The sequence below is a fragment of the Salmo salar genome, chromosome 29, assembly GCF_965601325.2.
Source record: "Salmo salar chromosome 29, fSalSal1, whole genome shotgun sequence".
NCBI classification, from domain to species: domain Eukaryota; kingdom Metazoa; phylum Chordata; class Actinopteri; order Salmoniformes; family Salmonidae; genus Salmo; species Salmo salar.
In genome coordinates this window covers 4,372,547-4,388,451 of record NC_138319.1, presented here as the reverse complement: position 1 = coordinate 4,388,451, position 15,905 = coordinate 4,372,547, and the positions used below count along the sequence as shown (strand labels likewise).

At 44.8% G+C, this 15,905-nt stretch overlaps 1 protein-coding gene across 6 annotated transcripts in view; it reads right to left on the bottom strand.

The window, feature by feature from the left end:
• LOC106590044 (supervillin) overlaps positions 1-15,905 on the bottom strand; it is a 174,883-nt gene that overhangs the window by 122,908 nt on the left and 36,070 nt on the right. Inside the window, exon 1 of one of the 6 annotated variants that reach the window (XM_082970652.1) lies at positions 322-902. The exons of the other annotated variants lie outside the window; for them this stretch is intronic. Coding sequence (XP_082826778.1) covers positions 322-385 — 64 coding nt within the window. The 5' untranslated portion in view covers positions 386-902. Of the gene's footprint in view, positions 1-321; positions 903-15,905 lie in introns of those variants that run through there. 6 annotated transcript variants of the gene reach the window in all.

The window sequence follows — 15,905 nt, the reverse complement described above, 5'->3', positions numbered from 1 at the left end:
ACACACAGTCTGACCCGCATACTCAGGCATGTGCAACTATGCACAAGAACACATAATATGCCTTAACATAACTCTCCAAAATAAACCTCAGACAAAGTAGAGCCCAGAAATAGCTCTCCCTCCTCCTACAATCAGCGAGTCCTTCATCTCGGCTGCTACGTCCTTGGAAGCTACAGCTGCAGACAGCGCAAGGAAAGCTGGAAACTGGGGCAGTTAAAGAGAGCCAGTGTTGCCTCACTATCCTCAGCCCCAGCCACATCCCACAATCCCAACCCTATCTTCAGCCCTCAGCCCTATCCTCAGTCCCAGCATCTCTCTTACCTTGGCCGCAGAACTTGACATGGCTTAGGTAGTTTGAGATCCATGGGTTTGCGCTCCGATACATTTTTGCAAGACCAGGTAGGTACAGCAGACAGATTGAAATAAAAAGAGAGCTGGAGAGAAAAAGAGAGAAGTGCTGAGCTCCAACCCACAGGCAGGCAATTGACTGCAAGGTGATGCAGAGAAACAAACGCAGTCAGTAAGTGCCCCGGGACGAGAGAGAGAGAGAGAGAGAGAGAGAGAGAGAGAGAGCGAGAGAGCGAGAGAGCGAGAGAGCGAGAGAGCGAGAGAGAGAGAGAGTCAGGTAGCATAAGAGAGAGGGACAGGGACGGAAAGACAGGAGAGGGAGGGAGCTGAGCAGGAGTAGTAGTACGTAGTAGCGACAGCAGTGTAGCGTTTGAGTGGAGCTTTGAGGCTGTGGCTACGACGCTAGGCTGAGTCTCTTGACAGCTCCCCTCTAGTCTCCTCCAGCACTAACGCTAATAGCTAACTGACTAACTAGACAGGTTGCAGGCATGCAGGGAGACAGGGGCTAACTAAAGCTGCTCAGTGCCTGCTAATCGGATTACAGCCAAGAAATTAGCTAGTCTAGGCCCCATCGCTACACTAACAGATTGGACCTGAGAGGCTGGACATCCCTCTCCTACAGAAACTCAGAGATAGAGAGAGAGGTGAAGAGAGGTGAAGAGATAGGGAGAGAGGAAGGAGAGCGAGAGAGAGAGAAAGGTATAGTCAGGAAGTATGAAGAGTGTGCTGCTGTGTTCCCTTGGCCTAGTGACAAGACAGCAGTGGGATGCTACAGAGAGAGAGGAGAGAGAGACACAGAGGGAGGAGAGAGAAAGAGAGAATGGGAAATCAACTGTGATGGAGCTCAGATCATGGGATTGTCTGTCTGACTAATCGTATCATTATGGTAAATACTCTAGCAATCCATCCCCAGAGCAGGCAAAAGAGGAGCAGTGTGGGAGGAAAAATATTGATTTATAGTCTGACAGCTTCTCACACACACACACTCACAGAGGGAGACCACATAAAGTGAATGAGATTGAAAAGGAGAAGGATACATGTTCAGAATCACACAATAACTGATAGTGTACACACACAGGGAGACAAAGACAATTACATTGATTTCTCAGCCAAGAAATTAATGTGATGTGTCCAAACACATCCTACTTGAACCCAGGTGTGATGTGGAGTGTTCTTCAGGAGGATGAAAGACAGTTTATTAGAGGTGGCAGGTTTGCTAACTGCCTGCTACTCAGCATTCTATTGTCCCTCTAATCACTCTGACATCAATGCAAATGTATTCAAAAATCTAATCAAATACTTAATGAGAGCCCATGAGCTCATGTTGCGCAACATTTCAATAGGTTATGCAATTGCGAGAGAAAAACAGTGATGGCCTCTACTGAAAAGAGGAAGATCAGCTTTCTCTATAGGCTAGGCCCACAATATTCATTTTTTTACTTTCCTAATATTAAGCACATTGCTTATATTTACAACAGGAGTATAGCCTACCTGGCTGGCATGGAAATAAACCACGGGGAAAAGCGTCCGCCATTCGCTATTTAAGAGCAAACTGAAGATGACATGTATTTTTCCCAGCTGCCCCAGTTTTGATACAGGTGCATAATAATGGTCCATTCTAAATCAAAACAAATTTCACACATATATTATTTAGTATATGTAAAGACAAGATGAAATCCACAATAATATGATGGGTGGCAATATTAGCCTATCACTTGTGAATGATGCCCAGCATAAGAAACAACGCCTTTTTTTGTTGTTAACTTTTTTTTAATCATAGTCGCACACCTCATGTAGCCTTGCCCATAGGCCTATAGTGGCCAAATAACGTATTAAAATTAAGCATATGAATCCGCTTCACAAGGGGTGTAGAGCCTAACTGGCATACATAAGCAGCGCGTGAGTTAAGTTTGGGGAAGATCATTTTCACCATAAAAAAAGCACCTTTATAATAAAAGCATTACATGCATAGTTGCATTTGCAGTCACTTTTGATAATGGTGTTTCCGCTAATGGAAAATTTGCACTTATAGTCTACTACCATGTGCACATTGCTGTGTTTATAATGTGAAGAAATAGCCTAATAGTTTAACGACATTTTAACCTAAACGTTCTGATCTGTTGCATCAGCCACATTGTGTAAAATGTTTTTGTTGATGCTAGCGGTTGTATTAATTTGGGATCTATCGCATCCCACATCTGTCCCAGATTATGTTTGGAATTTTTATTTCTCGCACATGATAGGTCGACCTTTCTACCATGGGGGATAGTAAATTGACATAGGCTAGTGCTTTTGCTGTTCGTTAGGCTTACTCATCTTGTTGTGAGAAAGACCCAATCAGGTGATGGAGCGCGCAGCACTCAGCGAGAAGGGCACACCGGCCATTGGCCGCAAAAGGCATGGATTTTTTAGGGTGCATTACGGCCACACAAAGGGGATGCCGGCGTGAAATTCTAGGCATTATCAAGTGCTTGTCAAATTGTGAATGGGAGACTGATATGTGTACACCCTGCGCAAAAAACAAACCAAATTTCATGTCTTTCAAGCGACTTTTTTCAAAAGTTGCATCATGCAGCCTTTCAATGTATTAAAAATCAAAAAAACATATAGCCCAACAGTAATAACGCTAAAGTAAGCATATAGGAATACCTATTTCTTTGTTTACCGCTCAAAACAGAATAGTCGTATGCGTAAATCTTGTCTGCTAAATGAACTAGCCATATGGCATTGCCAGATGAGGACTTAACATAAGGACAACTCAGAGTATGCTATTCTGTTCTTATGAAATAATGCTACTTTAGACCTGTCTAAAATAAATAATGGATTTATTGTGAAGGTGAAGGCTATATTACATGGACTTGGACTTCTTAAAATGTAGACGTTCCAAAAGGTCAGCATCAGTGGAAGCCAGGAGATGCTAAATGTGTTTATGCTAATTAACAGGCAATTACCGTGCTTGACAATCACCGGCTGATGAAATGTCGTGATCGCCACAGCCCTAGGCCGCATGCACACCAGACGCACTTCAGACCTCGCAAGTCACACCGTGGGTGAGACAGACAGCTATACGTTTGTCTGTAGTCTACATGCTAGGCTAGTAACCATATCAACCTCAGTAAAAGTTGCCACCTGACCGACCTGCTTAACTTGTACTGTAAACCCATTTATTTTCAAGTATGCAGATAGGTGAATTACATACTAGTGAGACGTGGAAATGGCTATAGAGAAACATCTACTGTAGCCTACACCATACCAAAGCAGAGAGAAACTAAAAATTTTCTTGAAAAGCGAAACATTTCAGCTCTACTGTCTCTAGTGGCAGCAGGACGCCGCAGCAGCTCAGCCATAAAATAACCATCAGCACCCCAGACCTACACAGCAGTGTTCTCAATGACTCTTAACATGCATCCCATATAAACTGAGGAGGAGATGAAAAGGACTGGGGTCTGTCACTGGAGAAATGCAGTATCGAGTCTGTGGAGAGGCCTGGGAAGAAACAGACATGGGCCATGCTCTGGTGTTCATGCCTCTACTGCTGGCTCCAGACCTGGGTTCTAATAGTATTGTTTATTTTTCGATACTTTGAGTGTTTGATTGAGCCTGTCGTGGGTCCCAAATGGGGCCGGGTTTGTACTTGAAACTATTCCATCGGTCCCATTCTCCCGGGTAACCTCATTCAAGTGCAGCTAAATTATTTTAACGAAAACAAAATTCTATTTGAACCCAGGTGTGGTTGGGTCACACAGAGGGACATGCTGGGGCTAACAGCCTAACAGAGAACAGGAGAACAGAGCCTTCTGATCCACCTTTATCATGGAAAACTATCACCATCTGACACATACCAGACCTGCAGACTAACATCCTTATTATTATCATCAGTCCCAGCTTCCAGCCCCCATCCCAAGCCCCATCTGTTCGATGGGCACAGTCAAAGCCTTGGAAAAAATGCATCTGTACGTGATTTACTCACCTGGTTTTAGGATGACATCAGGACTTGAAATGACTTGATGGTGAAGCCTATCATTAAATATGACGACCCTACCGTGCCAAAGGATGGGCAGGTAGATTCAGGCTCCGCTATAACACATGCCTGGCCCTGTTCATGTACTGTAGCTAGCTCTGTGATTACCAATGTAGTTCAGAATCACAGAGACAGTGAACTTAGCCCAGTCCCAGATCTCTTTGTGCTGTGTAGCCAACATAACAATAAATGACCATAGGAATTGGCAAGACAGCACAAAACAGATCAAGCTTATGCACAAGTTCAAAATGCGGACATGCGCATGTTCATTTGTAATTACATGCCTTACAGTCAAACCTTGCTGCTCCGCATTAGGAGGGATTACAGGTCATTCAAGCCAAAAGGTTACCCAATATGGCAACAGCATCCCAAAACAAATCTTCAAGGTAAACCACTAGAACACAATGTTAGTCTATGTAGGCCTAACTTCAGTACCTGTACTGACAAAGATCAAAATGCCATGTTTTAACAAGATATGATTGACTTGATTCCAGTACTAAGAGTATGCTGCTCTGTTCCCTTGGCCCAGTGACAAGGCAGCAGTGGGATGCTACACACACACAGAGAGAGATAAAATATTGTAATACTAAACAAATGTCAGTAATTTGACAGGTACACAAAAGCTCTCTCTTAGGCAACCCAAGCTAATCACTTTTTGTGGGGGATCTTGAAGAGAAACAGGCCATCAATGAGACATCAGCGCCCATATCCACATAGCATCTCAGAAAAGGTCCTAGGAATCCTGTTAAAACCTGTTTTAAGACAACAACAAAATCCCAGATCAGAGTAGGTTTTAGGATGACGTTAAGACACTGACCAGACAAAGTCTGAGCCAGGAGTCAAATCAACTGATAAAAGTTTACCTATGCTGGTAATCACAACGGTTTGAGGTACCGCAAAGGAAAGTGATGACGCTCATTGACATTGCTGAAAATAGGGAATAATCAAACCGCAAGCTGTGCACGCTTCAGACAACCACAACGAATGTAACTGTACATCAAATGTTGCAATGGTAAAACGTTTTATATCATTTTCGCCTGGAAATCACTTTGCCTACTCTTAACTCTTGGCTAATATGATGGCATGCATTACCATTTTTTAACCAATTCTGATGGTTGTTAAAAGTGGAATTTGTACAATTAACTACTAAATAGCTTTGGCACAGTTGGCATCAAATCACTTGCCAATAATGTTGCATAAAACATTTTAAAGGTCTATAATGTTCATCGAACACAGTCAAAGTTAACATAGGCCCTAGTTGCCTTCAATTGCCCACTTATGGGCATGCCCAATTTAAGCATATATATTTTTTTTACAATGTGATATTGCGCTACAAAGGGATAACTTGAAATAACACATAGGTTAATTAAATGTGATTATTTACTAGCCTGTGGTTATATGTATTTAGGCATATCTATTTATGGATTGATCATATAGAAACATTCTTGCAACAATTCCAAAGCAATTGTATGTGGCGCAGCAACCATTGACTCACTGCCTTTTTCTATTATCAAGACACCTGCTGGTAACTCCTTACTGGTTAGAACAGCTCATGAGTTGTCCTAAATATCTGTCAACTAGGTGGGACTCACGACTAAGAGGCTCCATAAAAGTAAGCGTAAAATGTCTATTCTCAGCACTTATGACAATTTCCTAGTCTGAGATGCTTTATGGACACAGACCCAGGTCTTCGATCATCATAAAAGCACATGTATGCATGTCCACACCTCCCCACCAATCATGCACAATACTGTGTCTGTCTATCCCTGTTCTCTCCCCTCTGCACAGGCCATACAAACGCTCCACACCGCGTGGCCGCTGCCACTCTAACCTGGTGGTCCCAGCGCGCACGACCCACGTGGAGTTCCAGGTCTCCGGCAGGGCCAACAAGGCTGAGTTCATCTCAGCCTATGCTACCCTCCAGTCCCTAGACTTCCTGGCGCTGACGGAAACATGGATTACCACAGATAACACTGCTACTCCTACTGCTCTCTCCTCGTCTGCCTACGTGTTCTCGCATACCCCTAGAGCATCGAGCCAGCGGGGTGGTGGCACTGGAATCCTCATCTCTCCCAAGTGGACATTCTCTCTTTCTCCCCTGACCCATCTGTCTATCTCCTCATTTGAATTCCATGCTGTCACAGTTACCAGCCCTTTCAAGCTTAACATCCTTATCATTTATCGCCCTCCAGGTTCCCATGGAGAGTTCATCAATGAGCTTGACAAGTTCCTTTCCTGAGGATGGCTCACCTCTCACAGTTCTGGGTGACTTTAACCTCCCCACGTCTACCTTTGACTCATTCCTCTCTGCCTCCTTCTTTCCACTCCTCTCCTCTTTTGACCTCACCCTCTCACCTTCCCCCCCTACTCAGAAGGCAGGCAATACGCTTGACCTCATCTTTACTAGATGCTGTTCTTCCACTAATCTCATTGCAACTCCCCTCCAAGTCTCCGACCACTACCTTGTATCCTTTTCCCTCTCGCTCTCATCCAACACTTCTCACTCTGCCCCTACTCGGATGGTATTGCGCCGTCCCAACCTTCGCTCTCGCTCTCTCTCTCCCGCTACTCTCTCCTCTTCCATCCTATCATCTCTTCCCTCTGCTCAAACCTTCTCCAACCTATCTCCTGATTCTGCCTCCTCAACCCTCCTCTCCTCCCTCTCTGCATCCTTTGATTTCCTCTGTCCCCTATCCTCCAGGCCGGCTCGGTCCTCCCCTCCTGCTCCGTGGCTCGACGACTCACTGCGAGCTCACAGAACAGGGCTCCGGGCAGCCGAGCGGAAATGGAGGAAAACTCGCCTCCCTGCGGACCTGGCATCCTTTCACTCCCTCCTCTCTACATTTTCCTCTTCTGTCTCTGCTGCTAAAGCCACTTTCTACCACTCTAAACTCCAAGCATCTGCCTCTAACCCTAGGAAGCTCTTTGCTACCTTCTCCTCCCTCCTGAATCCTCCTCCCCCCCCCTCCTCCCTCTCTGCGGATGACTTCGTCAACCATTTTGAAAAGAAGGTTGACGACATCCGATCCTCGTTTGCTAAGTCAAACGACACCGCTGGTCCTGCTCACACTGCCCTACCCTGTGCTTTGACCTCTTTCTCCCCTCTCTCTCAAGATGAAATCTCGCGTCTTGTGACGGCCGGCCGCCCAACAACCTGCCCACTTGACCCTATCCCCTCCTCTCTTCTCCAGACCATTTCCGGAGACCTTCTCCCCTACCTCACCTCGCTCATCAACTCATCCTTGACCGCTGGCTACGTCCCTTCCGTCTTCAAGAGAGCGAGAGTTGCACCCCTTCTGAAAAAACCTACGCTCGATCCCTCCGATGTCAACAACTACAGACCAGTATCCCTTCTTTCCTTTCTCTCCAAAACTCTTGAACGTGCCGTCCTTGGCCAGCTCTCTTGCTATCTCTCTCAGAATGACCTTCTTGATCCTAATCAGTCAGGTTTCAAGACTGGGCATTCAACTGAGACTGCTCTTCTCCTTGTCACGGAGGTTCTCCGCACTGCTAAAGCTAACTCTCTCTCCTCTGCTCTCATCCTTCTAGACCTATCTGCTGCCTTTGATACTGTGAACCATCAGATCCTCCTCTCCACCCTCTCCGAGCTGGGCATCTCCGGCGCGGCCCACGCTTGGATTGCGTCCTACCTGACAGGTCGCTCCTACCAGGTGGCGTGGTGAGAATCTGTCTCCGCACCACGTGCTCTCACCACTGGTGTCCCCCAGGGCTCTGTTCTAGGCCCTCTCCTATTCTCGCTATACACCAAGTCACTTGGCTCTGTCATATCCTCACATGGTCTCTCATATCATTGCTATGCAGATGACACACAATTAATTTTCTCCTTTCCCCCTTCTGACAACCAGGTGGCGAATCGCATCTCTGCATGTCTGGCAAACATATCAGTGTGGATGACGGATCACCACCTCAAGCTGAACCTCGGCAAGACGGAGCTGCTCTTCCTCCCGGGGAAGGACTGCCCATTCCATGATCTCGCCATCACGGTTGACAACTCCCTTGTGTCCTCCTCCCAGAGTGCTAAGAGCCTCGGCGTGACCCTGGACAACACCCTGTCGTTCTCCACTAACATCAAGGCGGTGACCCGATCCTGTAGGTTCATGCTCTACAACATTCGCAGAGTACAACAGGAAGCGGCGCAGGTCCTAATCCAGGCACTTGTCATCTCCCGTCTGGATTACTGCAACTCGTTGTTGGCTGGGCTCCCTGCCTGTGCCATTAAACCCCTACAACTCATCCAGAACGCCGCAGCCCGTCTGGTGTTCAACCTTCCCAAGTTCTCTCACGTCACCCCGCTCCTCCGCTCTCTCCACTGGCTTCCAGTCGAAGCTCGCATCCGCTACAAGACCATGGTGCTTGCCTATGGAGCTGTGAGGGGAACGGCACCTCCGTACCTTCAGGCTCTGATCAGGCCCTACACCCAAACAAGGGCACTGCGTTCATCCACCTCTGGCCTGCTCGCCTCCCTACCTCTGAGGAAGCACAGTTCCCGCTCAGCCCAGTCAAAACTGTTCGCTGCTCTGGCACCCCAATGGTGGAACAAGCTCCCTCACGACGCCAGGACAGCGGAGTCAATCACCACCTTCCGGAGACACCTGAAACCCCACCTCTTTAAGGAATACCTGGGATAGGATAAAGTAATCCTTCTAACCCCCCCTTAAAAGATTTAGATGCACTATTGTAAAGTGGTTGTTCCACTGGATATTATAAGGTGAATGCACCAATTTGTAAGTCGCTCTGGATAAGAGCGTCTGCTAAATGACTTAAATGTAAATGTAAATGTTGTATTATTGCATACAGTGAAACCGGTGATTTTTATATAAACACTTAAAAAGAGATCCAGGGACAGTGTAGCACTTTAAATGACCCCTGCCAATTCAAGCCCAGGATGAAGTGTGTGCATGCTTGGGTGTGTGTGAAATCCTGGAAGTTTACACAGTGTGTTAAATAATTTGTAGTGTAGAAGGAAAACTTTAGCAGGTTTGTCTCAAACTCTGGACCCAGGCCTCTCTCAGAAATAGTCCAGATATACTGTTTCTCCCACAGGAAAAATATCCCTCTATGGCAAGTTAACAAATGGAGGGTACCAGCACGTTTGGCTCTACAGACAGATAGCAGTGCTCAGCCCAGAGCCCTTGAATCCAACAGAGACTTAAATGAATACAGGGGTTAGAAAATGAAAGGTAAAGATATTCAGATAATCACACTCATGCTTGTACAGAACTGGGATGGAGGGAATCAAAGTTGACCTAGGTTGATGGTAAAAGGCCATTGTTTCATAGAGGACATACAGTAGAGATAATGTACAAGGCAACACTGATGACTTCAAAGTACACCTTCAACCCAACAGTTGAAACTGTGTCCCAAATGGCACCCTATTCCCCATGTACAGTAGGGTAACTACTTTTGAGCAGGACTCATATGTTTCTGTTCAAAATGTATGCACTACATGGGGAATAGGGTGCCATTTGGGACACAAACACAATGGGGAAGTATTTGGGACTGATACATTTCCTCAGATAGCTCTGAAAGGACCACAGGTCCAAATTTACTTTATCGTTTTCCTGTTATAACGGTCCTTGGACAGTTAGAGAGAATTGCACAAGGTCAGACACGCTCCCTTCATAACGCACACTCAGACGCATGCATGCTGACACAGTGTGGACGATAGGTTGACCTTGTTTGTAGCCTGCTCACTGTTCTATCTACCCTAATAAGGTGAGGTGTTGGCCAAGTGGCTGGGCATGTACCTTCACTGTTTACTGGCTGGCACCCAGGCGTGGTCTGGCCTTACCCAGACCATCTCTATAGTGTCCATGGCCAGTCACAATACCCAGGTATCAGTCCAAAAGACCAGACTATGGCAATGTCCAAGACAGTGCACACAAACATAAACATTTCCAAAAAGACCACGGCCTCTACTTACTGTACCCGAGCCTGGTATTCAACATAATTGACACAAATAGGAGGACCAAGATAACTTCGTCCCAACGCCATCATCGGAACACACACAGCTAGCCATGCCCGGTTGCCTCACCCCTGACAGGCATACCCAAAATAAACCAGATAAAAGTGTGCCTAATGGGCTCAATGGCTCAAGGTGGAACGATCTCTGAAGAGCACCATCGACTACTACCCCCACAGGGGTGGTCAACAGCATGCAGCTTGAGAGTTGAAACCTGACATGAGATTTTAATTTACTGTACACCCTGAGAAAAATGTGTACACGGGTACACAGACATTTCCACAGAGAAAAAAATAAAACAATACAAGTCCACTTGTGATATTGGCAGCTCTATCAAGTGAGATACAACATTCAGCACCAGAATACTTCACTGATCCAATTTGCCAAAGTATTCCAGATGTTATTCCCATTCTGTTCCATTCTCACCACACCATCTTCCCGGGAACTGTCATTACGGTGTTTAGTGTATTGGAAGAGCTGGGACTAGGAGAGATGTCAATACTGGAAACACTTAGTATCTCTTTTCCATCCACTGAAGGGCCAGAACAGTCAACAGAAGACAAGGTAAGCCAGTGGGTAGAAGACTGTTCCTTTGGCATACCAAACCAACTGTAGCACCAGACGATGCTGCTGGCAAAGAAAGAACACCTATTCCCAGAGACTGGAAACTCAATTAACAAAAAGGAGTGGTCCAAGGGTGGATGCCAGAGGAAAACAGTAATACAGGCTTGCTACCAGTAACTGACCACGTTTAATGAACCTTTGACAGGTTATTTTGGCACTATTTACTCAGCTCTCTTCCTACAAGGGGAAAATGACATGGCCATAACCAGCCTAATTCAATAGGAGGTATGGCACAAACAGTCAAGACCAGTTTAAATGGAACACTCAAATGAAAAGTTATTTCCCAAATTCCAGTCCCATTGTGTCCTGACCATGTCTCCTGGCCAATGTCTTCATGTACTACTGTAAATCTGACCTGTCAACAGGTTCCATACCCAACACCTGGCTGATAGCTGATAGCTAAGCAATAAGGCCCGAGGGGGTGTCGTATATGGCCAATATACCATCGCTAAGGGCTGTTCTTAAGCATGACACAACGCGGAGTCCTTGGATACAGACCTTAGCCGTGGTATATTGGCCATATACCACAAACCCCAGAGGTGCCTTATTGCTATTATAAACTGTTTACCAACCAAATAGGAGCAGTAAAAATATATGTTTTGTCATACCTGTGGTATATGGTCTGATATACCACAGCTGTCAGCCAATCAGCATTGAGGGCTCGAACCATCCAGTTTATAATCTACAATACACCCAGCTTTCTGCAGAACAGCGCACCAAGACCAATTGTCCTGGGCCCGGTTTCCCGATAGCGATGGAACGTAGGCTTACGAGTGTTTTAACGATGCATCTTTACTACAATGGCTGAAGATGTAACATGTGTTTCTCAAAACAACACAGAGAGAGAACATTTGCTAAGTGCGTCGTTGAGGCACGTGTCGATACTGATAGGATCGAAAGAAAAGCGTTCTCCCTTTCAAAAATTACCTTAACATTAGAATTATTCCACAATACTGACAACAGATCAGCTCCTAGAGAGATTAATCGCATATGCTTACAAATATTGAGATGGCTTATAATGCTTACCCTATAATAAATGTACTAAATCAAGATTTGGCACATCATTGCACCCATTACACATTGTGAAATACACTGCTCAAAAAATTAAAAGGGAACACTAAAATAACACATCCTAGATCTGAATGAAAGAAATAATCTTATTAAATACTTTTTTCTTTACATAGTTGAATGTGCTGACAACAAAATCACACAAAAATAATTAATGGAAATCCAATTTATCAAACCATGGAGGTCTGGATTTGGAGTCACACTCAAAATTAAAGTGGAAAACCAAACTACAGGCTGATCCAACTTTGATGTAATGTCCTTAAAACAAGTCAAAATGAGGCTCAGTAGTGTGTGTGGCCTCCACGTGCCTGTATGACCTCCCTACAATGCCTGGGCATGCTCCTGATGAGGTGACGGATGGTCTCCTGAGGGATCTCCTCCCAGACCTGGACTAAAGCATCCGCCAACTCCTGGACAGTCTGTGGTGCAACGTGGCGTTGGTGGATGGAGCGAGACATGATGTCCCAGATGTGCTCAATTGGATTCAGGTCTGGGGAACGGGCGGGCAGTCCATAGCATCAATGCCTTCCTCTTGCAGGAACTGCTGACACACTCCAGCCACATGAGGTCTAGCATTGTCTTGCATTAGGAGGAACCCAGGGCCAACCGCACCAGCATATGTTCTCACAAGGGGTCTGAGAATCTCATCTCGGTACCTAATGGCAGTCAGGCTACCTCTGGCGAGCACATGGAGGGCTGTGCGGCCCCCCAAAGAAATGCCACCCCACACCATGACTGACCCACCGCCAAACTGGTCATGCTGGAGGATGTTGCAGGCAGCAGAACGTTCTCCACGGCGTCTCCAGACTCTGTCACGTCTGTCACATGTGCTCAGTGTGAACCTGCTTTCATCTGTGAAGAGCACAAGGCGCCAGTGGCGAATTTGCCAATCTTGGTGTTCTCTGGTAAATGCCAAACGTCCTGCACGGTGTTGGGCTGTAAGCACAACCCCCACCTGTGGACGTCAGGCCCTCATACCACCCTCATGGAGTCTGTTTCTGACCGTTTGAGCAGACACATGCACATTTGTGGCCTGCTGGAGGTCATTTTGCAGGGCTCTGGCAGTGCTCCTCCTGCTCCTCCTTGCACAAAGGCGGAGGTAGCGGTCCTGCTGCTGGGTTGTTGCCCTCCTACGGCCTCCTCCACGTCTTCTGATGTACTGGCCTGTCTCCTGGTAGCGCCTCCATGCTCTGGACACTATGCTGACAGACACAGCAAACCTTCTTGCCACAGCTCGCATTGATGTGCCATCCTGGATGAGCTGCACTACCTGAGCCACTTGTGTGGGTTGTAGACTCCGTCTCATGCTACCACTAGAGTGAAAGCACCGCCAGCATTCAAAAGTGACCAAAACATCAGCCAGGAAGCATAGGAACTGAGAAATGGTCTGTGGTCACCACCTGCAGAACCACTCCTTTATTGGGGGTGTCTTGCTAATTGCCTATAATTTCCACCTGTTGTCTATTCCATTTGTACAACAGCATGTGAAATGTATTGTCAATCAGTGTTGCTTCCTAAGTGGACAGTTTGATTTCACAGAAGTGTGATTGACTTGGAGTTACATTGTGTTGTTTAAGTGTTCCCTTTATTTTTTTGAGCAGTGTATATTTAGGCAACAATTAGACCAACGTACAGCTAAATAAAACTAAGTTGAATGAACATGAAATTGATTTCAAATCATTGAAATATAGGTCTATGTAGCATACACTGTATTTTTATTTTAATAGTCATCTCTGTTTTCATTTGAAGCATCTTTACATCCTTCACTTGTTTGTAACAATTGCAGACATTCGCAACTTTGTATTTGTAGTCACATTCTTTCTGAAGTTATAGGCGGTCACAGAAAGACCGATAAAGATCTTGATTTTGTGTTTAGCGGAGATCTACTGTGTATTAACATGTGACGGAAGGGCAAAAAAAGCATCTAACGACGCACATGCGTTTTCAAGTACAACTTTAGTAACAACGGTTTTGGGAATCAGCTCGGTGATTTAACGATGCTACTATGAAGGCTCTAACGATGAACCTTAAGATGCTTTGGGAAACCGGGCCCTGGACCTCTCTCTCCTCTTTCCTCTCTAGAATGAATCCTTTCCAAAACCTGAGCAGCTGGTGGAACTAAGAAAAAAATCTAAAGTTTAGACACACCTAATCATTCAAGGGTTTTTCTTTGTTTTCACTATTTTCTACATTGTAGAATAATAGTGAAGACATCAAAACTGTGAAAAAACACATATTGAATAATGTAGTAACCATAAAAGTGTTAAATCAAAATATATTTTATATTTGAGATTCTTCAAAGTCGTCACCCTTTGCCTTGATGACAGCTTTGCACACTCTTGGCATTCTCGCAAGAATGGTTAACCACCGAAAGGACATCCAGCCAACTTGACAACTGTGGGAAGCATTGGAGTCAAAATTGACCAGCATCCCTGTGAAACACTTTCTACACCTTGTAGAGTCCATGCCCCAACAAATAGACACCCCCTTTCGCAACTCAATATTAGGAAGATGTTCCTAATGTTTTGTCCACTCAGTGCACATACACATACAGGTTTTTGGAGAGGCGCCACACTGGGCGCCCGGGGAGCTGTTGTTGTAGGGGGTTAAGATGCCTTGCTCAAGGGCACAACGGCAGGCAACGGAATCTAGGTTTTGATACCAGCAAACCTACGGTTGCCAGCTCAACTCCCGCCAGATGTTTCCTGTCGGACCCGGGATTGAAACTGGTAAACATCCGGTTGCTGGCTAGCATCTCTAAACGCTAGGCTATCTACAGTGGGACAAAAAAGTATTTAGTCAGCCACCAATTGTGCAAGTTCTCCCACTTAAAAAGATGAGTGAGGCCTGTAATTTTCATCATAAGTACACGTCAACTATGACAGACAAAATTAGAAAAAAAAATCCAGAAAATCACATTGTAGGATTTTTTATGAATTTATTTGCAAATTATGGTGGAAAATAAGTATACACACACAAATATATAAATAAATATATATATATTTATGTATATACATAAATATTTATATACATAAATATATATACATAAATATATATACATAAATACATATATACATAAGTAAATATTTATATACATAAATACATATATACATAAATGCATATATACATAAGTAAATATTTATATACATATAAATAAATACATAAATAAATAAATAAATAAATACATACATACATACATACATACATACACATTGAGGGAAAAAAAGTAATTGATCCCCTGCTGATTTTGTACATTTGCCCACTGACAAAGAAATGATCAGTCTATAATTTTAATGGTAGGTTTATTTGAACAGTGAGAGACAGAATAACAACAACAAAAATCCAGAAAAACGCATGTAAAAAAAAAAATTACATTGATTTGCATTTTAATGAGGGAAATAAGTATTTGACCCCTCTGCAAAACATGACTTAGTACTTGGTGGCAAAACCCTTGTTGGCAATCACAGAGGTCAGACGTTTCTTGTAGTTGGCCACCAGGGTTGCACACATCTCAGGAGGGATTTTGTCCCACTCCTCTTTGCAGATCTTCTCCAAGTCATTAAAATTATAGACTGATAATTTCTTTGTCAGTGAGCAAACGTAGTCCCGTGTGACTCAGTTGGTAAAAGCATGGTGTTTGCAACGCCAGGGTTATGGGTTCGATTCCGATGGTGGGGACCAGCTCTGGATAAGAGCGTCTGCTAAATGACCAAAATGTACAAAATCAGCAGGGGATCAAATACTTTTTTCCCCTCACTGTATACACACACACACACACACACACACACACACACACACACACACACACAGTTGAAGTAGGAAGTTTACATACACTTAGATTGGAGTCATTAAAACTCGTTT